Source organism: Fistularia commersonii, chromosome 21, assembly GCF_037954325.1.
Source record: "Fistularia commersonii isolate RoL2024-O1a breed Wild chromosome 21, RoL_Fcom_v1.0, whole genome shotgun sequence".
In the NCBI taxonomy this organism is placed as follows: Eukaryota; Metazoa; Chordata; class Actinopteri; order Syngnathiformes; family Fistulariidae; genus Fistularia; species Fistularia commersonii.
In genome coordinates this window covers 257,382-280,802 of record NC_141304.1, presented here as the reverse complement: position 1 = coordinate 280,802, position 23,421 = coordinate 257,382, and the positions used below count along the sequence as shown (strand labels likewise).

The window sequence follows — 23,421 nt, the reverse complement described above, 5'->3', positions numbered from 1 at the left end:
CAAACCTTTCACCACAAAATGAGGCGTTTATTCATGCAGGCAGAAACGGGTGGGTTTATAGACCGCTTGGCTGCAATTATTCACAACCTTTTTTTTTTTTTAGATATTTGTCCCCATTTTTTCAGATGTCATGAATTGTGTCTCAAACACCAAGAGTAAATTTATCAAGTGGATAACGGCTGAGCTGTATCATGCAACGGGATCCAAAACGCTACTCGTGACAACGTCTTCGTTATCAAGCTATTTTCCCGAGACGTATTTTCTTTCACACCTTTCTAGTGTGCGAGATGCAGCAGCAGGTAGAAACAACTCCAACATGGTAGGTATATTGTAACAGAATGACTACAAAGTGTATTAAGGTCTATAAATGCCATTTTCCGTGAACTCCTTCGGTGATGTTGTGACATTGCGTCCTCAAGTCAGAAAGCATCGACAGCGGTCATAAGAAAAATCGTTGCCTATAGATGTGAGAGTCAACACACTCCAACAATATGCAAAAGATTAGTCTTTATTGACTTCCACAGAGAACCTTGTTCACAGATCGTTACAAAAGAGATCCGCGTACACTAACAATACTGTAAAAATATAAATAAAAAAAAAAACAGTAAAAATGCACAGAAGGCAACATGATTGTGGTCTCTTATCTGACCCCAGACAAACAGTCTTATACTGCAGCAGGATTTCACAAAATCTGTCCACATCTTTGCTGATTTCAAGTTTGATTTTGACCAATTTTCCCATGGCTCCAATGGCACGAATCACAATAAATTAACAAATAAATAGATGAAAGTGAGAGGATACTCTGTTGGTTGTAATTTGCTGGCTTTCTTCAAACGTTCTGCCGTGTAAAGCATGACCCGTGGAGAGGAAGTGAACGCCGGGCTGTAAATCCCACCGGCAGGGACTTCAATGCCAAGCAGTTCAGTTAATCTTTGTTTCTGTGGGCACAGAAATATCTATCTGGTGAAATATTTGCTTTCCCAGCTCAGGAATTTCATTGTCAGTTTAACATAAATCGTTGCCAAGCAGCGGGACGATGCTTTTATCACGACGGGCTACTTCAATTTCATTTGAATATCGCAATCTATTATGATTGAGTGATCAGACACAAGAAAACATCAAATTGAGCCCGTTTGCCCCCGAAAAATGCAGAATTAAGAGGCCTAAACCAATACAGTTTAAACTGGTGACTCAATCAAAGCAACACTACACACAGTGTACCTGACTCTACAAAGAGATAAAAAAAAAAGATATGTAGCTCATTTACAATATCTTACAAGGGCAATTCATTACCGTAACAGCTGAAAATACCAATTTCTCATCCAACTGCTAGACTGTGTGAAATGTGGATGACCGTGTCAGGTTTGATGAAGACGGATAAAACCGCGCTGAGCGCTAACGACAGCGATCAGTAACGCCGTTGAGCTCCATTTTCTGAAGCTTTCTAAACAGAGAAAAGCAGAAGGGGCAAAATAAACCCCGGGCGCTCTTGAAGTCAACTTATTTCCACGGAGAGTCGATGTGACCTTAAAGCGGCCGGCTTGCTTTGTTACGATGATGTTACTGATGTTGGAGGTTTGCGTCGTGGGCCAGGGAAGATTTCTTTTGAATCGCGGAGCAGCCCGTTTCCGTCAAATAAAAGAAACGTTTTCAGCAAAACACAGAGTTCCCAACAAACACAGCTGAGGTGGCGCCAACATGAGCTGCACGGGTGAAGCACGGCTCTTTAGAAAAGACCAGGTTCACAGGAACCGGCAGCTCGACGGCCAACGCCGGGGTCGCGACCAACCGACGTCGCAATTTGCAGTGCCGGAGGCGACGAGCCGAAATGAGGAAGGTCTCCGCAGAGACTGCGGATTTTTACCCCTTGACGGAGCGTTCAAAGGCCAGACTTGATGCTTTAAATGACACGACATTGAAAGCAGGAAGAGGCACCCGTCAAACACCAAGCAATTGACTCGCTCTCAGTCACGCCTGTTCAATTAAGCCAGTATTTTCAGAGGTCAAATTATACAAAGGACTTTTCTATCAAGTATTCTACACGCTTTAGTCACAAAAAGCAACACACTTATATTTCTGTGTTTATACGTCACACATCCAAATGTGGTGATAACAGTTACAGCCTCTGACTAACAGGCTAGCGTTCAGGAGTGGTTTCTCGGCTGAATCCTCGTCTAGCTCAGTAGAATCTTGCTCTAACCTCCCCTCGCAGCGGGGTCAGTCTCCAGACAACACACACACACACACACACACACACACACACACACACACACACACACACAACTCGTTTTTCATAAAACATTTTTCACAATTTCTCCGAAAGCAGAACCTCGCGAAATGTTTTCCCCGTCTCGATTCCACCTCCAAAAGGCCAAGCAGGACGTTTCCACGGGGTTCTCCGTCCCCCACTTCGCTTTGGTTCACTGGCAGTCGACGGGTCGGAAGCCTGTGGGTTCAAATGTTTCTCCCTTTACACTTGACTTATATAGTGCGATCCATCGTCGCCCAGCCAGCGGCCCGGAGCCTCGTCTGCAGCCACATGAAGAGCCCGTCTCTGGATGACCTGCAAGTTAATGACAGAGATCGAATCATTCCGTAGAGGACGGCGGAAACCGAGCCAGACGTAAAGTCGATGGCGTCTTTCCGCGCGTACCTGTTCCGGGTGCTTCTGGACGTGATGGCGGGGAATCTCCCTCCCCGGCGAGCTTTTCACTCGGACGGCTCCCTGCCTGTCCAGGGAACGGGACCTGGGCGCTTTCAGCTGACTGCGCCGGTGCCAAGATTTCAGCTGTTCGTTCACCACCTGCTGCCGGAGGCCGCCGGGGCGGCAGTGCGGATGGTCCCAGAGCGCCGGGGAGGGGGGCGGCCTGACATCGGGGGGGCGAGGCCTCTGCGGTCGCTGCGGGGGCGCGGGAGCCTCTTCGTAACAATAGTCGTATCTGCTGGAAGGATAGGGAACTCGCTGGACAGAATAGCTCAGCACTGAGCCCGCGTCCTCGTTGTAGCAGGGCTGCAGAAAGCCGGCCCGGTGCCCGGGGCCGCGGTACGAGCCGGCGTCGGGGAAGGCTCGAGGTCCGTGGCTGCCGAACGGAGCGGCGTGTCGGAAGGCGGCCGGATAGCGTTTGGGAGGATCGCCGGGCAGCTCCCGGCAGGGGGAGCCGTCGTAAGACGCGAACGACCTTTCCGAGTTGCCGTCCTCCGAGCCGGCGCGGTTCCCGTAGCGCGCGGGAGCGGGACTCTCTGGCAGAGTTATCTGGTACTCTGTCAGTCGCCTCCTGGGACCTCTGCTGCGTCCACGCTCCTTCTCCAACCCCAGGGACGACTCGGGACTGGACAACCTGCGCCGGTCACACCGGACTTTTACGGCCCCCGATCCAGACGCCCACAAACTCAAGCGGTATATGTTTGCGCGCCGACGGCCCGCGCCGGGTTTTCATATCCACGGTCGACAACGGCGAGGGGATACCTGAGGGACAGCTGACGGTGCACGCCCAGCTCTGGCGTGGACGGCGTGCTATTTGAAAGGCTGCGACACAGTCTCAGGTGGGACAGCTGCAGAGGCAGGGCAGCCTTTGGAAGGCAGGCCTCCAGCGGGGGCAACAGCTCCGTTTTTGGACTGCTGAACACACACACACACACACACACACACACACACACACACACACACACACACACACACACACACACTTCAATATCATATCTACCTGACTCTATGATACTTTTACAGAACATTTAAAATTGACAGGAGCAGCATTAACACATGACGGTAAACATCCCTGTCCCGTGCACGGATCCCCTGAGTGCTTTTGAGAAGAGGGAGGTATGTTGGTGTCAGCTGTGCTTTACCTGCCGGCTGCTGTAACCCCAAAGTAAAAGCAGATGGCGGCATTGCATGTTTCTGGCTAACGTGCGCGCCTCCCGACAGGGGCGTGGATCGACGCACGCGAGGGGTTTGAAACGACCGTTCCGGAAATGTAGTGTTTCAGAGAGACGTATTACTGACGAGGACAAGATCCGTCCCTGATCCTCCCGCTCCTTCTCCAGATCATCAGCGGAAAGACGCCATAAATCATAACCAATTGGTTATTTTAGCACTTAAGCCACGGGTTAGCACGGGTTAGCACGGGTTAGCACGCGGTGCCGGACGGTCTCTCTCACCTGGTCTTGCTGGAGGAACAGGATCTCTTGGTCTTCTGATACGGCTGGTCCAGGCTGGACTCGGTCCACGGCGAGTGCTGGATGGGAGGAGAGTCGTAAACGGCGCTGCGGTTCAAACTCAGCGAGGAGTCCAGGCTGGGACGGGGGGACGAGCTGGGGGTCGGAGGGAGACTCGGGGAAACCACGGTCTGCGACGGGACGGAGCTTTCGGCGGAAGCATCGGCCTCTCCTGCACACGGCAGCTCGGAGGACGGCTGGGACGACTGGCTCGCTACTTCTAGAGAAAACACACACACACACATCATTTTGGAGGTGTTGCACTTTGCTCTCATCTTATTCTACATTGTTCTTTATCTGTGTACCATTTATTAAATAGCAAACTCACTTAATAGTCATGATTTGAAATGGAGCGTGCTGAGGCCTTTTTGCACTACAGGTTAAAACCATACCTTCATCTTGAACTGCAGAGTCAGACAAGGAACTGTCATCGGAGGTGCCGAGCTCTAAAAATACACAACAAAAGCGAGAAAGGATCGTACGAGAAGAACGATAAATTTGTACAAATCAATTATTTCTGTTCCTCGGGGCTGGAAAAGTGAGACAGCTCATGTTACGGGTTCGATCGGTCACTTGTTTGTCCCTCCTTCCCCGATACGGAGCTGTGGTTTGAATTCAGTAATTATTCCAGAGTATCTGTTCCGATGCAGACCCGTGAGACGCGCGAGAAGGACCACAGTGAAAGGCCGTAACGTCTCACCCAGTTGTGTAAGACTGAAAGCGGGGAGTGGCGACGACCTTCCATGCTGCAATCGCAGACGAAAGGTGGTTTCTTGTAAGTGTTTGAGTTTCTTTTCCTCTCTCTTGCACTGCTGCAAGCGGCTCCTTCTCACGGCTTTGCTCGGATGCTCCTCCTCGCACAGCTTGCGCGCCGCCTCGTAGATCTTCAGCTGGAGCGCCAGCTCGCCGTCCGCCAGGCTCAGTTCCGACTCCTGAAAAGCGAACGCCGCGGGGAGAGCGGTTATGCGGTGTTGCAGAAACTCAAAGGTATCCTGGACGGACCGTGAGGTCTACCTTCTCTCCTCGGGGGATGCTTTGCTCATCCAGTTTAAAAGCGGCTCCGATCCGCCGACGAATCTGCGGGGGCTTCTCTCCGGGTAGCAGAGGATAATCGTCCGACAGCCGGCCCGTCAGCTCCTGCGTGACCCGGGACAAAAAGCCCAAACCGTCGATCTTTCGTCCCGCTAGAAGACCCGGAGGTCTTTTCAAACGCCGCTCGTGATTCCGGGGTTCAAAGACGCGGCCGCGTCCGAGATCTGATTCTGTTGCTGTTGCACGTCGAGACACGTGTTCGGGGAGGCTGTTGCATAACTGGCCTTCTGCTGAGATTTCCCCTCCAAACACGTTCTTCGGGTCTCCCTCCGGGGTCCGGGTCACGCAGACCCGCCCGTAAAACACTCGTACCCGCCGTACAAACACTCGGGTTCCCCGTCGCTCCGAGCGGCGACACCGGAAGACGGCGACATAAAAAAACCGGTTCTTTCGTCAGCGAGCGCGGAGGCCTCGCGGGCGCTGAGCGCCCGTGCATGTTCCGACAGGAGCACCGAGCCTCCAGTGTCAGCGGGAAAGAATTTTTCCCCTGCAGTTCCAGTGCTTCCAAACAAGAGTCCGTGTCCACTTTCATAACAGCAACTTCATGAGGCACCTCCGTGCCGCCGCAGGTGCCGCCATCTCTCCGCCCGCGCCGAGATCCGCAGTAAACCACGACGGCGTTCTGAGGCGGCCGCCGCCGCTGACCGCGGCGGGCGTGACGTCTCCGCTGATTCAACATCTCTGAAAGCACGTTCATCGATCTCACCGGGCCTCCCTGGTACGTAAACTCTGATTTGAGAGCAGTGAAGATCAGCCTTGTCAAGGCCAGGGGAGGAAAGGGTTTCGATCTCCATTCTTCTACACGACAGGACGAGACGGTCGACGGGTTTGGACTTGGTTTCCGTCGGTACGGCCCTGTAGCCGAGCGGAGCCGCGGTCGTCCCGGGAAAAAGGCTGCGCCTACTTATTCTTCTCTCAGAAGGCAACAAACGGGATGAGTCATGGATTACGGCGAGGGCAAATTGGAACTTGATTGATGACGCATTTGTCTTTGTTTCTGTTTGGCCGATGCAACGCCTGATATTATCGAGAAGTTGGGTCACGACGGCTTCCCGCTGTAACTGCGGATTAAGATCAGATCCCTGCCTGGAACGCCAACGACTAAAGCAAAACAGGCTGCTGGAAAAAAAAAAAGCGATATAAGCGAAAGAACAAGAAGATTTGGTATCTCCGGGTTCGGTTGTCGTAAAGAAAACGGTGAAATATTCAGTGTGACAGAGAATCTATCGCCCCGATAACAAACTACCGACAAGCCTCCGTCGAGTCAGGACCTTAAAGCTGACTTCAGATGATCGGCGGAAGGAGCTCTCCATGACCAAAACAAAAGCAAAAAAAGATTTAATCAAGGCGCCGGGCTCATCGAACGGCGGACTCTGATGTTCTTCCACGTTCGCAGCGGGAATTTGCGCATCGTTTCTGTTCGAAATCAAACATGGGGATGACTCACCGCCTCCCGGATGCAGAGGTCCTTCAGCTCCAGCAGGCACCGCTCCAGACGGTCTTGGAGGGCCCGATGCTTGAGCTTCATGGCACGCGTGTGCGTGCTCACATCCTTTGCGTGCGACGTCGGACTGTCCGAACCTAAAGGACGACAGAAGAAGCGCTCAGCTAATGGATCTGTAACGATATGGTTGCGGGCAAAGGGCAGAAGCCGATCCCTCGCGAAACCGAAACCGGCCAGATTACGCTTATCACTGAGGCGAGGCAGGAACTCCCAGGGAATAGATTTGGAGTCGGTTTGGCACGAAAACATCGGTCTGATGTTACTTCTTCTTCGCTATCGGTGTGTATCCATCCTTCCGGACTGGCATCGGACCCGCGGGGGGCCGTGGCCGTTTTTAATCCATTCATACAAAGGGTATCGCTTTAACAACACTTTGGATTTTGATTCTGAACGGCCTCAAATTCATCAAGACCCAGCTGAGTTATTCCTTTTGTAGAAGGCAATAAATAGTGATTTTAAAAACGGTAGAGACCATCAGACATGGGTTTTCTAAGGGAAGGGAAGCCTTTTGGTCCTCAAGGCAGACAAACATCCCTTCTAAGAGACTGCAAGACATGAATTTTTGACCCGTATGCTGGAAAAGTAGCGGCCCGTACCGTCGGCGACTCTCTGGACGCTAAAGGTGCGAAAAGCGAGGGAGGATCTTTGTATTTATTAACAATGTGTGAGTGTTCGACCTGTGGCGTCTGTCGCCCCGGTGACTAATGACATCAGGATTAGTTTGCAGGCCGTGGGAGCGGCCGGGGCCAAACGGCGCCCGCCGCCGCATACCTTCAGAGATTATTAACAGAATCCCTGCAGGTACTGACAAACATCCGAGGTGTGACGGAACAGAAGCGTGGCAGCGCAACAATGGGCCGCGGAATTCCTCCTCTTGGAGCGACAATCTCCCCATTCTTGTGGCCGGACACGTTCTCATTGTGCGGCGCAGACGTCACGTGGCTCAATTAAGGCGCAAGGAATGTCAGGGAGGCCTCATCGGACGGCACGACGGGGGGGCGCAAAATCAAGAGCGCTTCAAGTCACTGCCGGTTCTCCCAGCGAGTCCAGATGGTGTCTCTGGAGCCGCGGCGCTGTGAACGCTGGATACCTTCAACTCCAAAGGAGCGACAAACCACGATTGTAACTTTATTTAGCAGTTAAAATGGAGTCTATGAAGCCAAGAGTCCATCCATTATTCCTGCAGGGAAGACAAAAACCAGGAGGCGTTTAAGTCTCCTCTCATTTTGTTTCCACGGTCAGTTAGTTGTTTCTCTCAGCTTGAATATTTAAACATCGAAGGGGCAAAATTCTCCGATAAACATGAATTACAAAGCCAAATGTTCTGATTCTATGCCGCGCTTCCTTGGTTCACAAAAAGCAGGTTTTACACGGCGCTCTGTGAACACAGCAAGCAAGCAACAACATGGACCTCCACCATTCAAATCGTTCTAATTTCTATCTATACATACATATATAGATATATATCCACATGTATATGGAGAGTTAAATAACGATGATGATGAACTGATGTGCACGTCTTTCCATCTCTTCCTCCCCCTGAAATCGACCCTAATGACTCCATGTTTCATCGTTTGTGCCGCAGAGTTTGCAGACGCTCACGTTCATCGTGACAAACACTCACGTGATATTTCTAAAGGCATACAAAAGAAAAAATACAGACTTTCACACACTTTTAAGGAGGAATGAATGAACGAATGAACGAGCGAGCAACAGTCTATGTCTTCCATTTCTCTTCGGTCCCCAGTTGCACCGAGGCCGGTTCTAAGAAGGCCCTTGTGATTCCTGCCCGCTTCAAATGAGCTGAAAAGCTGGCTGTTATCAAGGTTGGAAATAAAGTCTGCGCTTATTTCAATATTAGAAGGCGGCCTCCCGGAAAACTTCAGGTAAACTCAAGATGGCTTTCTGGCCTTCCCGGCCGACGGGAAGAACCAGGTAGCGTTTGAGTTTTGTGTTTTTGTTTCTCTCGAGTCGGCGCTGAGGAAAAGCCAAAGCGACTGAAGAAGAGGTGGAAGCTGCAGAGGGAACGGACGCTGGGTTTCTGACCGCTGGTGTTTCAGGAGCAAAGATGCGTGGAGGATTAAACCTCGGCCTCCCAGGGCAGAAACATCGAAGCGTTTCAGAACGATGTTCCTCAGCGTCAATCGGAGAGGAGGTTTTGCCACCTGCGGCGTGGGATACGACTCAAAGCTCCACGCCGGGATCTCCCGTCCCTCAGAGCCGTCATTCATGTGTGCAGGAAGACTCGGCGGAACCTCCGTCCGGCCGGTCGGTCCCGGGGGGGAAGCGTCCCGGCGAGGTCCGGACCGGGGAGGGCCGGATTATTACTTTGGAGATTCTTGCATTCGGATCGTTTGACCTCTGAGCGCCTCCTCGGAATTGTGATTACTTTGTACTTTGTAATATCGTGATAAGGATGTTCTGCCATTGCAGTATGAAATATTTTGCAAATGTATACAGAAGACGGTAAACCTGGACTCCCTCCGCACGAGGTGGGAGCTCCGTCTTCTGAGTATCAGGACACGTGTTTGGAAAACGCTCTCGAAAGAGTTTGTTTAGGAAGAGGACGTGCCGAACGGCACACGTAGGATTTTGAATCAAACTCACTGCGACTGTTTGAAGCGCTGTTTAAAACTGTAAAATGGACGAGCGATATTAGAGCGTCCCATTAACGCCCTCGTTATCTTCATCATATCCAAGTAGCTGCGGTGAGATTTCTGCGTTTATGTGCACAAATTTGTTTCCGCATCTTTGCATCACCCAACTATTTCAACTGAAATGGTCCTTTGAAAGGTTTTTCACCAAACAGAAACTGCAGCTTTAGCAGCTTCCGAGTTCATCTAGATTTCAAACGTCCGAGCTGACGTGCAGCCGTCGCATAGCGGCGTCTGTGAAACATCGCCTGAATTAAAGAGAGGACGCTCTTTTACCTGAGTGGAGGATGATACCGCTGTCCGTGTCGCTAATTTCCCCGTTGCCTTCCGTCGACATCTCTGAGATCTGTCCTCTTGGCCGTTCTTCAGAGTAGACGCACCAGACCGGCGATCGGCAGGACCTGCGACGGAGGACAGCCGGCGCCGTGAACAACCGGCTTGATTCAGACAAAAACACACATTCCTTGTCACTTTCAAACCATAATCTTAGGAAACGGCGACAGAGCGGAGCGGTTTTTAAGATAAGGCTTCGACGCAGGTTTGAAATGGAAACGTAAACATCTGTTAAAAACATCATTCACGTTGTTATGACTGTTAATGTGGCGGCGGCTAAGAGTGCGGCCTGAGGAGTCACACATGAGACGTCCAACTCCAAAATCCAGAGCAAACGCTGGTTTCCTGGGAGAAGACGACTGCTGCGCTAGCTGCTGCGCTAGCTGCGGCGCTCGCCGTGTGAGCAGACGGCGTGTGATTCAGGTGTGACTGGCCACGGTGACCCGGCGGCCCGATGACGGCGCACACGTCGACGTGTCTGGGCTGTTTCCTGTCGCTCTCTGATGTCACCGTTTGCGTTTCTTTCGTTCGGCACGAATCCGTCGTATTCAAGCCGGCGTCCCGCGGCTCGGAGGATCATTAACCCGACCGCGGCGAGGAATGCGGCGTCGCTTGTATTTGAGGGCGGTTTGTTGTTGCTATCTGTTGACGGATCTCCTGCAGTTTCTAATCAAATACCGCAGGAGATCACGCTTTCTTTTGGCTTTGAAAAATATCTGTCATCAGCAGAAGCGTCTCCTGGACGTGACGTAACCGGCCGACCTTTCGCACCTTCCACTCAGGACACTCGCCGCTTCCTTTGGCAAATACAGCTAAAACTATTTACAACCAACATACGCCACAACGTCCTTCTTGGGATGATGCGAAATAACGTCAGTCGTCACTCGCGCTTCGCTTTAGCCGACTGAAATCATCAAAATCTCTGAAGAAAAGAATCAGAAAACAAAAACTCCCGGCTGCGTGTGAAGAGCAGAGTTTTAAGGGATGGGAAACTACGGGAGAAGTTGGAGTCGCCGTCCGACGTTTAAAAACAAAAACCGCGCACGGAAATATATACATACATTTAAAAATACACTGCTGAATTTTTAAGTGAAATAGACCACTACTATATATGTTATTTGAAAAACAGAAACCACCCCTTTCTCGATCAATAGTGAGTATTTTAATTCTACCTGATATAAATATAATATTATAGATATTTTTAATTCCTCTTCCTTCAGCCGCAGGGAATCTCAAAATCTTTGTACTTCAGACCATAAAACACCTTCAAACACCTTAAAGACCTTAAAACGCTTTATAGCCTTGACTTTGACACCTTATAGTTTTATTTGCATTTCTTATTCTCACCCCCTTTTTTTTTTACTGTTTATACAATTTCCTACTATTATTTATTATTGTTATGTTTTACTTGAAACTCTGGCACAACAATTCCCTCTTCGGGACAAATAAAGTTGTTCTTATTCTTATTCTTAAATACGAGGTAGAAGAAATGGAAAAGTGAAAAAGCATTAATTTCGGAGCAGAAGAAAATACTGCTGTCTGAATATAAAAACTCGACATGAAACTACATTCAAGGAGCGTAAGAAAAAGTCACTTACTTTAGAGAATAATCATGAAAAGTTGAAATCCTAAAGCGTTTAAATGTCCTCTAGAGTATCTGTAGTGACGTGAAGGGCCCTAAACCCCGAGCTGCGGAGCGTCCGGACAGGAATGAGGGCCCGGCCCGCGATGATGGCGCTCCCGGCTGGAAGGGAGGGGCGACGCAGAGGGCAGGACGCTCGCCGCGGATCACGTAACCCACCGCTCCCATCCCAGCTTCAAACTGTGTCAACAACAATGAGCGGCGGGGCTGAGAAATCACGTCTGATTTTAAGTCCTTATCGGCAGCGGAAGGTGAAGACGAGCGGACTGGAAACACCATAAAAGCATGCGTGACTGAAATGGGAGACGCCGCTACTCTCGGAGAAAAACAAAGATTCATTAGTTGGGAAATAAGCTCTGCGGTGCTGGAGTGTTTTGGAAAACGTAAACGGCGTGGAGGGATTTGCCCGCAGCCTCGGGAGCGGCTGACGCCGTGACTTGACCTGGGTTTTTTTGCCGTCAATCACTGCTGCCGACAAAAACAACAAAACGTCCCGACCCTCTGCCGCCCGTCTGCCGCCATCTCCTGGCTGCGCGTACGGACGCCGCTTAAAAATGATAAAACGCTTCCGCCGACTCCTTATGAGCTCTCGTCCGGCGGGAAGCGGGGCGACGCATGGCGGCGGGACGGCGGCGTGATTCACGGACAACCGGAAGCAGCTGCTCCTCGGCCTGCCAGCCTCGCATTCATCACCCATATTTCCTTCGGCTTTCCAGGAATGTGAGCGGAGACGCCGGAATAAGGCGAGGAGATTCCCGGGCGCGTCGGGAGGCAGAGCTCGGATGTCACGGCTCCGGCGAATCAGCCGGCGGCTCGCGAGCAGCGGGACATTCTTGCCGCGATAAATTCTGCATTTAGCTTTTAACAATGCGAGAGCAACTGTCCGCCTTGGAGATTCCAGCGGCCTCGAATAACTGAGACCTAAAGCGGGGGAACCGGCGTGCAGAACCATGAGCTGCAACTCTCAAGCATTCAACAATCCAAAGCGGAAATGCTCAACGATGCGCTTATTTTAAAACACAAATGAGCAAATCTGGCACGCCAGGAGGTAATCACATTCTCAGGAAATTTCTTACCGACTGATTTACATCTCAGATTTCTTTCAAGAGAATTGTGATGCCTTTTGGATTCAGCATCAACACTCGCAAAGATCTCAGACGTGATCACACTTGCATTTTCACACTGGACACTGTTGTTCACATAATCAGGAAGTTATACTCTGGCGACACACACACACACACACACACACACACACACACACACACACACATACATATATATGATATATTTACAAAGGGGAAGGTTTTCGTGTTTTCAATCAAACAACCTGCATAAATGAACAACACGGCGATATCGGACGCCAGAAAACGAGTAGACTGCGTGCTTTTGTTGTGTTCTGGGATGGCGTGGCGATGGGAAGCGTTGCCGTGGGTTTCGTCCCGCTCAGGTGAGAGAGGCTAAAGGTGTTGCTTCGTGCACGCAGGCTGCACGCCGCCGCCGCCGCCGCGTGTGAACCGAAAGTCAAGATATAAGAAAAATGCAGGCGGGTGAAGTGAGAGTCGTCCCGTCTGTTCAGCAGACGGCTGAAATCTCTGCTGCGATCTAGAATAATACTGTGTGAACTGTGGACGTTCAGGCTCCTGGAAGATGTTAATCACAGAGACGCTGCGTGACTGAAAGAACAAGAAAGCACAACAACTTCTAGACAGACGTCGGGTTTCTGCTAGAATAATGCGGCGGCCTCCGAAGGCCGAGGCCGGACGCAGGATGAGCTGAGAAGAAGCTCGCGAGCGCGGCGGCGTCCCGGACAGACGCTCGGCAGAGCGGCAGCCGCTCAAACTAATTCTCCAAATCCTCTCCGGCCATTTCTCTAAGTCCGCCGCGAGACACCCGGCGCCGGGCCGGCAGCTGTCCGACGGCGCTTTTATCAACAATTGCTTCCCCCTCGCGCCGCTCCCGCCTGCTTCCCCCGCAGGAACGCCAACGTTATCTTGCCGTCCTGCAGATCCCCAGGCTTTGGGACAGGGAGAAGGAAAAGCGGCTCGGAAATCTTTTATCTCGGCCGCGCGCGAACAAGGCGGCGTGCAGAAGCTCGGTACAGATTGTGCGCCGGCGTGATGGGAAAGCTGTACGTGGCGGTGATCCGGCAGAGGCGGCGTTCGCGCGTCAACACACTCCTCCGTTGAACAACTCCGACTTCCTCGGCAGGTTTTGCACTTTCTGGGTGACGCCGGTTGGAAACGTGCGTCACAAAGGTGCACGCTTTGCTGAATATCTCCGTTACCGAACACGAGAAGTTGTCATTATTTAAAGGTCGTTTACCAAAAAGCTCCTTTTCAAACCAAATCCAAGTCTTTTACGACACGATGAAACACGTCTCGAGGTTTAAGAGCATTTGTCACAATTTCTAACAAGACCGTTTTTTTTGTGACGAGCCCGAACGTCGATACGAATCGATACCCGAGTCAAACGACGGCCCAGTGCAAACTTTCAAACGGGATCGGATCAGAACCGACGCGGGTTCAACATCTTTGTGGGAATAATTAGATAAGATGAGCTATTTGCTTCAGTACCTGGAAATGCTGACGAGTCCGTCAAAAGCCCGGGCGGCGTTAAGAGCAGCAGCCCTGAAAAATATCTGCGTCTGACAGCGGCGTTGGTGGCGGCGCTCGGCCGAACCGCTCCGGGTGCCTTCAGACCGGCGAGGACGCCGGCGTCCAAACTGTGGGAGCGCGGCCGGTTCCCGGCGGCGGCTCGGGGAGCGGTCGGAGGTTAAGCCGCCCGTCCTTTTGCCCTCGGGGTCACGGCTCAGGAATGTAAAGACTGTGGAATTATTTCAACCCGCAGGAAACACAAAGTAACCAAAATGACTCCTGCACAGAAGCAGAGTTCTGATGTGAAACCTTCGATGGACGGAAACAAAGAAAGGTCCGACCCGCAGCCCAAACTCACGCCGGTCACTTTTAAGCCGACGCTCCTTGTTTTATGCAGACCTACTTGAGGTAAATACGGCTTTTCTGCAGAAAGAGGATGTGGCAGGTCCATACATCTCTGCAACTTGACACCTTTGTGCAGTTCATGGTTCACCTCCACCTTTCCTTTTATCACCAAACGTCCACTGGACTCTCCAGCAGAGCCAGAGCTCAAAGCTTGGGGTTCTGGGGGGAACCAGCAGCTCACACTGGACCCCTCAGACCCAGGGTTGGGTCTGGGTCTGGGTCTGGGGTTAGAGTTAGGGTCTGGCTGTGGGGTTGAGTTAGAGTAACGAGTTAGAGTCCGAGGTGAGGGTTGCAGGCTGTTCCGTCTGCTTGGACCTGACGGGCCTCAACTCCGAGCAGCTCTGCAAACTTTGCAAAGTCGCTCCGGAGATCAGCCGCTCGCCGGTGCCGCACAGCTGCTCGCTCGCTTTTACTGACTCGGACAGGGATCCTGCGTGAAGTTGCATCGGCTAAAATGAAAACTTGAAGATGCACATAAAGGAGACGGAGCGGTGAACGGCAGCCCGGCCCGGCGCTCCTACCTCCGCGGCTAGCGGCGCCTAGCTAGCATCTCCGTCCGGGCTCCGCTGCCTCGGCTCGGCTCGGCTCGGCTCGGCTCGGCTCTCCCACACCGGAGCCGCTCGCTGGGACAAGCGGAGGCGACGAGGTCCGGTGGTCGTGTTCTTCTATGCGGACAAGGTGAGTGCATTGGGTGGGAACGCTTGAAGAAAGTTTCACAGAAAGTTTGTCTGAGAAGCTTCTCGCCGCCGAGGACGGAGGAGCGACGCGCGGTGCCTTCAGGTGCATCGGGAAAACGCGCTTCTCTCGCCGCCACGCAAGATCATGTCAACTTTCGATCGTTGTCGACCCACGCAACGCGCGTCTCTGAGTCTGTACGCCGTTTGGTGTCACGACTCGGAGAACCGTGACGTTTCACATCAAATACACGGGAGATTCTGCCGCGGCGGACACGCGAATTCACGGCCCTTCGACGGATCGTATCTGAAGCTTGAATTTACGAGGCGAAGCCGCGCCGTGAACGCCTCTCCACGCCCACCGTCGGAGCGCAAAGATCCGAAGGTTTGCAGCGTCCAGACGGCCAAAGTCTCTTTTCTGCAAGCCGATGCCTAATTCTGCCTTCTTCTGCCTTCTTCTGTCTTCTTCTGTCCTCCTCTGCCTTCTTCTGCCTTCTTCTGTCTTCCTCTTGCTGCGGCTTTTAACGACATTGATATGATATATGCACATTATTATTTTCAATACAAGGCAATACAAGGCTTTCCCACGTCATCCCCTCCCTGTGGTTGTGGCCTCGTTCACACATGATGGTTTTTTTAGCATTGTCAAATCACACACACACACACTAGACTCCATCTACTTAAAGGTCATGCAACTATTAACCTTCAAACACCTGCATTCCTAGAGGAGAATTAGTTTTTGCTCTGAAAAGTAACTGTATACGCCACCTTTGTGTCTGTTCATTTTTCTCCAATTATCTTTGCTTGGACGACAGTGAAACAAGCGTATCGCGTATCTCTTTCATGCGACCGTATTTTTGTTAATAACCGATGATTTATACTGTATGTAATCAAAACCTCAAGGAAGCGATATTTGTGTTTATACATTACCGACAAAAGAAGAATGCATTAGTAATGTGATATTTGTGAAGATGAAGGCCGCGGAAGCCGGTGTGATCCGCAGTGTAAACGGCGCCGGCTGCCTCAAAGGACTGTTTTCACACTTCAGCCATTAACCGTCCGATAATAGACCGAAAAAAAGCCCAAAACGACCCATGAAAATCCCGATGACATCAATGGATCCGTTCACATTTGCAGTGATTATCACGACAGATACAGTTTCAGCGGTTTTATCCATATGTTTTGTTCTGCTCTCATTTCTTCAAATGTATCTATTTACTTGTTTATTTTTTGCCACCGCAGAGGAGCTGCAGTTATGCTGCGATTATTAAATGCACATAAAGTCATTTATGTTTACCGGAAGCGTCCGGTGAAGACTTAGTGGCGAGAAGAAAAAAACCCGCGTTCTTCTTTTGGGGGACGGCATGGGAAGGATCCGGAATCTGTTCTTTGACACATTATAATGCCATGGTTATAAATGGTTCAAGTGGAGGAGTTCATGGAAATGGAAGTAAATGGGTTCATCAGAAACGACGGAGTGGAACGGCGGAAATAACGCTTGCCAATCTAACTATTTTATGAAAAAAAAAACTCGAGCAAAATCATAAAAATATACGACTTGCTAAAAGAAGTGAAAGAAATGACCGGCAGTGGAAAAAGTGTGATAATATTCACTGTTTTAAATGATTTAACACGTACATATCAAAAAATGTCAAGCGTTTATATAAGAGTAACGTGCGGTTGTAATTAAAGTTTCCCAAAAACAGGCACTCCATTAATTCATACATTTGCCATTTTAAGGGCCTGCAGAACTCATTCTGCCACTGAATTAATAGGAGGCGAAGGATTAAGGAGGTGAAAAATAACGATTATACAAAAAACAAAAAGGTCAGTCACCTGAAGCGGCGACCGTCGCCAGCGAGTGTGACGTCACCCTCGCCGTCCTCACTGTCACCCCTTTTTCTCGCCCACCGGCTCCTGGAGGGAAAAACAATACGTGATAATGATAATCTGGCCGCAGTTTCCAGATAAACCCCAAAGCACATTAAGACAACACGGCACTGATGACGCGCTCTCACCTCCAACCGCGAGATGACGTGAAACGTCACTGAAACATTAGTCGGTATCAGATGGTAAATTCCGCGACACGTCCGGGAGGGAGAGGCCCGCGGACGCGCTCCGCACCAGAACTTTCAAAAACCTTTCCACCTCCTCATCCAATCCCCGAACGCTGATTCCACATCAAGCGTGACGCAGATTCCCGGATCTCGGCTCGTCTCGGGATCCGCAGAGGACTTCCATATGACCAAGATGCAAGGAGATATTAGGGATCTTCTTTTTTGCAAAGGAACACATGCAGAACTGTTTTTTTTTAGATTGATCGCCGCGACGGCGAGGCCGAGCAACCGTCGGCTCCCGGCCGATGAACCCGCCGCATGCATTTGGATACGGAGGAGAACTCGCTAACTCCTCGCAGAGGGAGGTGCTTTACATACGTTTATAGATGTATATTTGTATATATTGTCCGAAGGAACGACATGCTTAATGTTTGTTCATCAGGGAACGTCCACGTGGACCTCGGCGCGCTGAAATAGAAGTCAAAGTCGCGAGTCCTGGTTTTCGGCCAGGCGGTCCGTCAGCTGACCGCAACGCGCCCGCGTGAGGAAGTAGCATCGCGCTCATTTGCTCACCGATACCAGAAATAGCAAACATTTTGCATTTTGCTCGGGGGTTTTACTGACATCGGGACTGAAACGAGGGCGAGTCACAAACCTGAAGGCGTCGCCGTCATATTCGTGCCTCGGGGTTACAGGTCAGCCTCCGTCCGCCGCCGAGGCCCCAGATGGGAGGCTTCGTCTTTTGCCATCAAAAGGTCACGGCTCCGGAGGAACGGCTGACCAGAATCAAGCTGTTACTTTACCAGCGGAGAAACTCACCCCTTCAGAGACTCCGGTCTTCCTAAAGCCTCGATCCGAGCGCAGCAGCGCCGTTGTCTTTTTTTCTTGTTTCTTAAGATCCTCGGTGGCGCCGCCCTCTCCTGCCTATTTTTGTTCATTTTATTCCTGCCATTGCTGTCGTCACTGCCTATGATGTCGTCTGTTTTCACCCTTCCCTCTTCTTTTTTCCCATTCTGTCCATTCTTATCCTTGATGACGTTGTCGTTCTCTCTGCCGTCTATGAGTTTATGTCGGCTCTTCACAAGGTCGTCCTCCCGCCGCAGCGGCGTGCCGTGTGTCCTCCGGGCTTCCCGTCAGCGCCGCGGCGTGCTCGGACCGGTGAGATCCTCCGATACTGCGTGAAGGACGAGCGAGGCGGGGAAATAAATGCAAACGGGAAGAACAAGGATCAGAACAACACATCGGGTGACGCCGCAAGGAGAAGTTGTTTTTGTTTTAAAAGAAGAACATGACGAGGAAGCTGTTGAAGAAACCCGTGACAAGACGGTCGTCTCACTCTGCCGGCAGCAGCCTGACAGCGAAACCAGAAGGCTAAACCAGAAGGATGATACGGCCGGTGGCGCCAGAGGGAGGCGGACTAATGAAGATCAAAACAAAGGACAAAGCGACGACAACATCGTACACGTGCAATTATAGGCCGAGAATCATAAAGCAAAACGACCGGAGACGGTTCCGGTTCTCGGAGGTCGGGTTACACTCTGGACCCCCGAGGCCGAAGGTGGACTCGTCCCTCTCCCGTCCGCCTGGTCGCTCGGTCGCCGTCGTTCTTCCGTGCCGGTGGGATTGAAACCGCAGGATCTCGCCGGCCGACGGGCTCGGAGACAGCGGGTCCGCGGCTAACGGGTCTGTTGAGAGAGCGGACGCCGCGGCACCTGAAGGATGGAGCTCCCGCGGTCAAAGGAAGGTGGGACGGGCGCTTGTGGTCGCCTCCGGCCTCCGGCTTCTGGCCGCCGGCCGGCCTCTGAGCGCAGTGCGCTCGGCCGTCCAGGAGGGGGAGAGATTGACCTCCCTGCCGCCCTCCTGCCTGCCGCGGCTGCAGAGCTAAAGTCAGCAACCTCATTAGGAAAAAGCACGCTTCCCGCCGGAGCCGGGCAGCACAAGATCCCCGCCAGGCCCGCGCCCCGCTGAATTCTTAATCGTCCTCAAAAACAAAATGGGTTTATATCTGGACGGGGCGACTCAGAGAGCGTCCGCGGTCCGGCCACGTGAGGCCGGAGGAAAGTGGAAAGAGCTCCGGCTTCTTCCGTTCACGTTTCAAGATATGAGCGCTTTAGACGCGGGGCTTTTCTTTCCTTTTTTTTTCCTCCTTCAGCAGAAGCATTCTCTCGGCGCTGACAAACATCAGCATTCTTACTTTTATCCCCTGAGCGGCTCAGGAACAGACTTGCTGCTCGCATTTGCTCACTTTATCGGGCAGATCAAGAATTCAGACCCTCCGTCTCTTTGTTACGAGTCCATTTTATTGCTGTTCGGAGGGAACCGGCCGAGCGGGGATTCAAAGGCCGGACGTCTTTCTCCCGCGGACGACGAATACCAGTTTTTCCGTGATATTTATCGGGTATTTCTGCGCTTCTCCTCTGAGGTTTAACCCTTCGCTCGCCTCCGAGGTCTTTCGACGCTTTTTTCTCGCTTTTTCAGGGGTTGAGTTTTATTTTTCCCAAAGCGCAAATCGTAGCACGACAAACCTCCGATCCACGGTTTGTGTTTTTCGGGCCGTCCGGGAGATTCAGAATCCTCCTCGGCGTCGGGTGACCTCCGGCGTTTTAGGCGAGGTCGAGCCGATGGGGTGAAATGGCGGCGTACGGCCGGCGCGCCAGGCGCTGGCGCTGCTTCGCGCGAGGACGCGTCGTTGTCGCGGGTTCGACGCCGATTCCCCCGTCGTGTCTTTTTCTATTTCCGTCAATTCTTTTTCACGCGTGTGGTGTGAAAGCGCTCCGTCCGGTCTATAAGGCGCGGCGACGACCCGCTTGCAAACGCTACGCTATGAAAAGAGGCGGCAGGTCACGTTTCCTTTTTTTAATTTGACTTTTTTTCCCCCCTGTTTTGTTTATTACGCAAGTAAAAAGGCGTGAGCGGCTTTTCTTCACCTTGACGACGAAGCGCGTCATGGCGGCCCGTCCCTGGAGCGGCGCTCGTATCGGGGGTTCCTTTTTTTTTTTTGTCCCGCCGTGACCCTTGCACAGCGCCGCCGTCGGAACCTCGGCGGTGACAGATAATAGAGTTTGACAGCACAGAGAAGGCTTTGACAGGCACGGCCATTGTTCCCGAGAGGAAACCGTCATTACGACTACCTCCTCAACGCAGAATAGAGCCGGGGAGAAATGAAGTGCGAGGTCCGGCTCGCGGCTATTGTGCCGAGGCCGGGCGGCGAGGGGTCGCAGGACGGGCCGCGTCTCGCGAGAGCCGAGAAAACGCCTCATTGTTCTGCGGGGAGTTTCGGTTAAGAAGGCGCGGAGAATGAATGACCTCCTTAGAGGATCCCCGCTCTACTTTCTCGCATTAGGCTTTATGGGAAGGCTCCCCCGCTTTGTGCCGCCGAGGTGATGTGCGGATATACTTATCCGGCCCCGAAATCCCGTCGGTCCTCGTCGGCGGGTCGGACGTCGTTCGCCCTCGCGCTCGGCCGTACCTTTTCCTTTAAAAAGTTTTAATTATTTCTTCTGCATTCTTGCTGCTCTGTCAGCGGAACACTACATTCCTCTCCCCGAATAAGTGCTGTCTCACTCCAATTGAGCAGAGTCAATGTGAAAGCCAGTGAATGGAGCAGCCTCAATAGGAGAAAATAAACAATTGCATTGGTCCATGGGTGCAGCGGGGGAGAGCGGATGAGAGGAAGGGAAAAAGGCCTCCCTAACGTGCTAAGATTCCCATGGATACTTAGTGGGTTTTCTGCTCAGAGGAGGATCTCGTAAAGTACTTCAACAGCGGATGATTTCTCTTTTCCTTTTACACTCTTTTTTATTTGCCCAGAGAAAGGGTGGTATGCATCCCAGTGATTGTTAGACCTGGGGGGGGGGGGGGGGGGGGGTGGTACATGCACACCTGTGCTTTGCACACACACACACACACACACACACACACACACACACACACACCTGCGCCATTAAATCTGACTAAAACCTTTAAAGCACATGGAGAAAAACCTCAAGAATGAGGAGGAATTCGTCGCAATAATTAAAGACATTTCTGGATAGAACGCAGCCTCTGTTGCCACAAATACTTTATATTTAAAGTTCTGGGTCAAAACAACACAATAAGATGGAAGCACTGGGAAAACCTGTTGAGCAAAAGCAACACACACACACTCCATGGCTGAAGATTTTCTGCATGTGTGAGGCATTTTCAAACACACAGACTACATGCATTCATATTCAACGTGTGTGTGTGTGTGTGTGTGTGTGTGTGTGTGTGTGTGTGTGTGTGTGTGTGTGTGTGTGGCGGCAGAGACTGACTTCCAGCTGGGTATAAAAGCATGTTTGTAAGCAGTCGAATGCGAGCAGAAATCGTAGTAGTTGTTTAAGACGTTTCCAGGTCTGAGCTCCGTCCTTCTTGTGGATTTGCAGATTTCATTTCATTTCCTTTCTTCCGCCACTCGAAGTGCCTCTGTTTTTCTCTCCCGCCGGCAGATTTACTTTTTATTTCTCCCTCCTGGAAAGCAGTTTGCCCAGACAATACGGCGAACACGGGCCCGTCGCTGTTTCACATTGGCCCCGTGGTTTGTGTCCAGGAGAAAACTTTACGTTGAGTGTGAGAATATCCGTCTCAAGCGTACGGTCGGTTGGCGTTTAAGTCGCTGGACGTCCGATAGCCATTTTTCAACTGGAACGATTGTCTGCGCATTAATGAGTCAGGCGACTCCGTCTGGAGTCGCGGCAGTTTGTTTGTTTGTTTGTTTGCAAAGTATCACCGCACGGTGAATTCAGCTCCACAACCAAACCGGCCGAATGGCGCTCGGACGTCGACTGCGTACAAAGATATCCATTCGGGATGTTTGGCTAAAAGTGCATTTTATTCAAACAAAGAAAAACATCGGTCTCGACCGATTCTGGAGCGGCACGTCTCCGGCCGACCGTCGCTCGCCTCGCTCGCGAGACGTCGTTAGAAAAACAAACCTGATGTGTTTTGGATCGACGTGAAGGATTTCAGTCCTTCGGCCGTCTGTCGGCGGGAGGCTCGTAACCCCGTGACTTTGGATAAATCACCTCTGGATGGACGTGACCCCGAAGGCCTCGCTCGCAATGTTATCTCCCCATCTGAGCGTCCAGTGAACGTGCACGGCGAGGAGCGAGTCGTCCTCCGTCGGCTGCACTTGAGGACTAAATGAGCGTATTTGAGAGAAGACAGGAGCGAGGAGTTTCCCCGCGGCCGGATCGGGTTTATGTTGGGGAGACGTTTTGACAGTTAAATGAGCAAATTAGAAAGACATTATTGCGGCGTCTCTGCGGCCGGCGGGAGGCAGCGGGGGAGCGCCGGCCGCCGGGAAAAACAGAAAATCAATCTGTAACGCCTCCGAACTCGGCCTTGCGCCCTCTTCGTCTCTAACGAGTTACACGGATTGACACGATGCAAACTCGTACGGTATAAATGACATCGCCTCTGTAAACGGCGGCGCCGAGCCGAAGCACGCGTACGCTAAATCAATGATCTAAGGATTTCTATAATGTCCGCCAACGGTTACGGGCTTCAGCTTGGACAAATGTCCCGAAGTGAAGAACTCCAAACTATTTCACCTCCTTGAGGAGATCACAACGGATGCCTTCAGGGGCGCGTGTATCGGCGACGCTTTTGTTTTTAGAATCCAGCCGGGCGAGCGCACGTCAAGTACAATTCTACCTCCCGTGCAAAACGTCTAAGAGGCCGATACGTTCACGTGCTCCGTGAAGCTTCGGACATTTTTCCAACAACTCAAATTTGCCCCTTTTATGCACCGGGTCTTAACATTTGCATGCAAAAGACATGTAAATGGTGTGTTTCCTTTTCTTTTTTTACATGTGAAAGTGCTCGTGACATGAAACATCGTAAATAAGAGTTTTAAAGATTGTTGTCATGCGAGCGTGCGGAGTCGCAGCCAAACACGTGACGCTCTCATTCTTTTCCGCCGCTCACTGAAACAACCACGAGAAGGACGAGGCTCGAACCGAAAAGGAAAAAAACTTGACCTTGCATTCATTCAGGACTTTAACAACTCACAGGCAATGAATTTCGTCTGTTCGGTCAATTACGTAATCAATGCCGGTAATTACTCTGTCATTTGCTATTATCCGCGTCCACCTAAAAGCAAACGAGGCTCCGGAGAGCTTCGCCGCACGAATGTAATTGAAGCCGGGTCGTAACATCTTACAATTTTATTACTTTTCATTTAAACGCCCGCGCTTTGTCACCGACGCTTTGTGCTTCCCTCAATAAAAATG

General features: G+C 51.4%; 1 protein-coding gene across 5 annotated transcripts; it reads right to left on the bottom strand.

Annotated features, from left to right (window-relative positions):
- Positions 1-490: 490 nt before the first annotated feature.
- inavab (innate immunity activator b) lies at positions 491-18,490 on the bottom strand. 5 transcript variants are annotated; one of them, XM_086168816.1, is made up of 11 exons: positions 17,990-18,490; positions 16,950-17,030; positions 9,742-9,866; positions 6,755-6,888; positions 5,230-5,352; positions 4,916-5,147; positions 4,608-4,661; positions 4,159-4,432; positions 3,467-3,619; positions 2,654-3,338; positions 491-2,563 (listed from the first exon to the last, which is right to left on the bottom strand). In XM_086168816.1, exons 1-11 carry the CDS (start codon positions 18,106-18,108, stop codon positions 2,471-2,473), a joined length of 2,073 nt encoding a protein of 690 aa, XP_086024942.1. In that variant the 5' UTR covers positions 18,109-18,490; the 3' UTR covers positions 491-2,470. The 5 variants fall into 5 exon arrangements, with proteins under 5 accessions (XP_086024942.1, XP_086024941.1, XP_086024945.1 ...); XM_086168815.1 differs by having other exon boundaries at positions 4,159-4,435; positions 17,990-18,489; XM_086168819.1 differs by lacking the exons at positions 16,950-17,030; positions 17,990-18,490 and adding an exon at positions 14,961-15,144 and having other exon boundaries at positions 4,159-4,435.
- Positions 18,491-23,421: the final 4,931 nt, after the last annotated feature.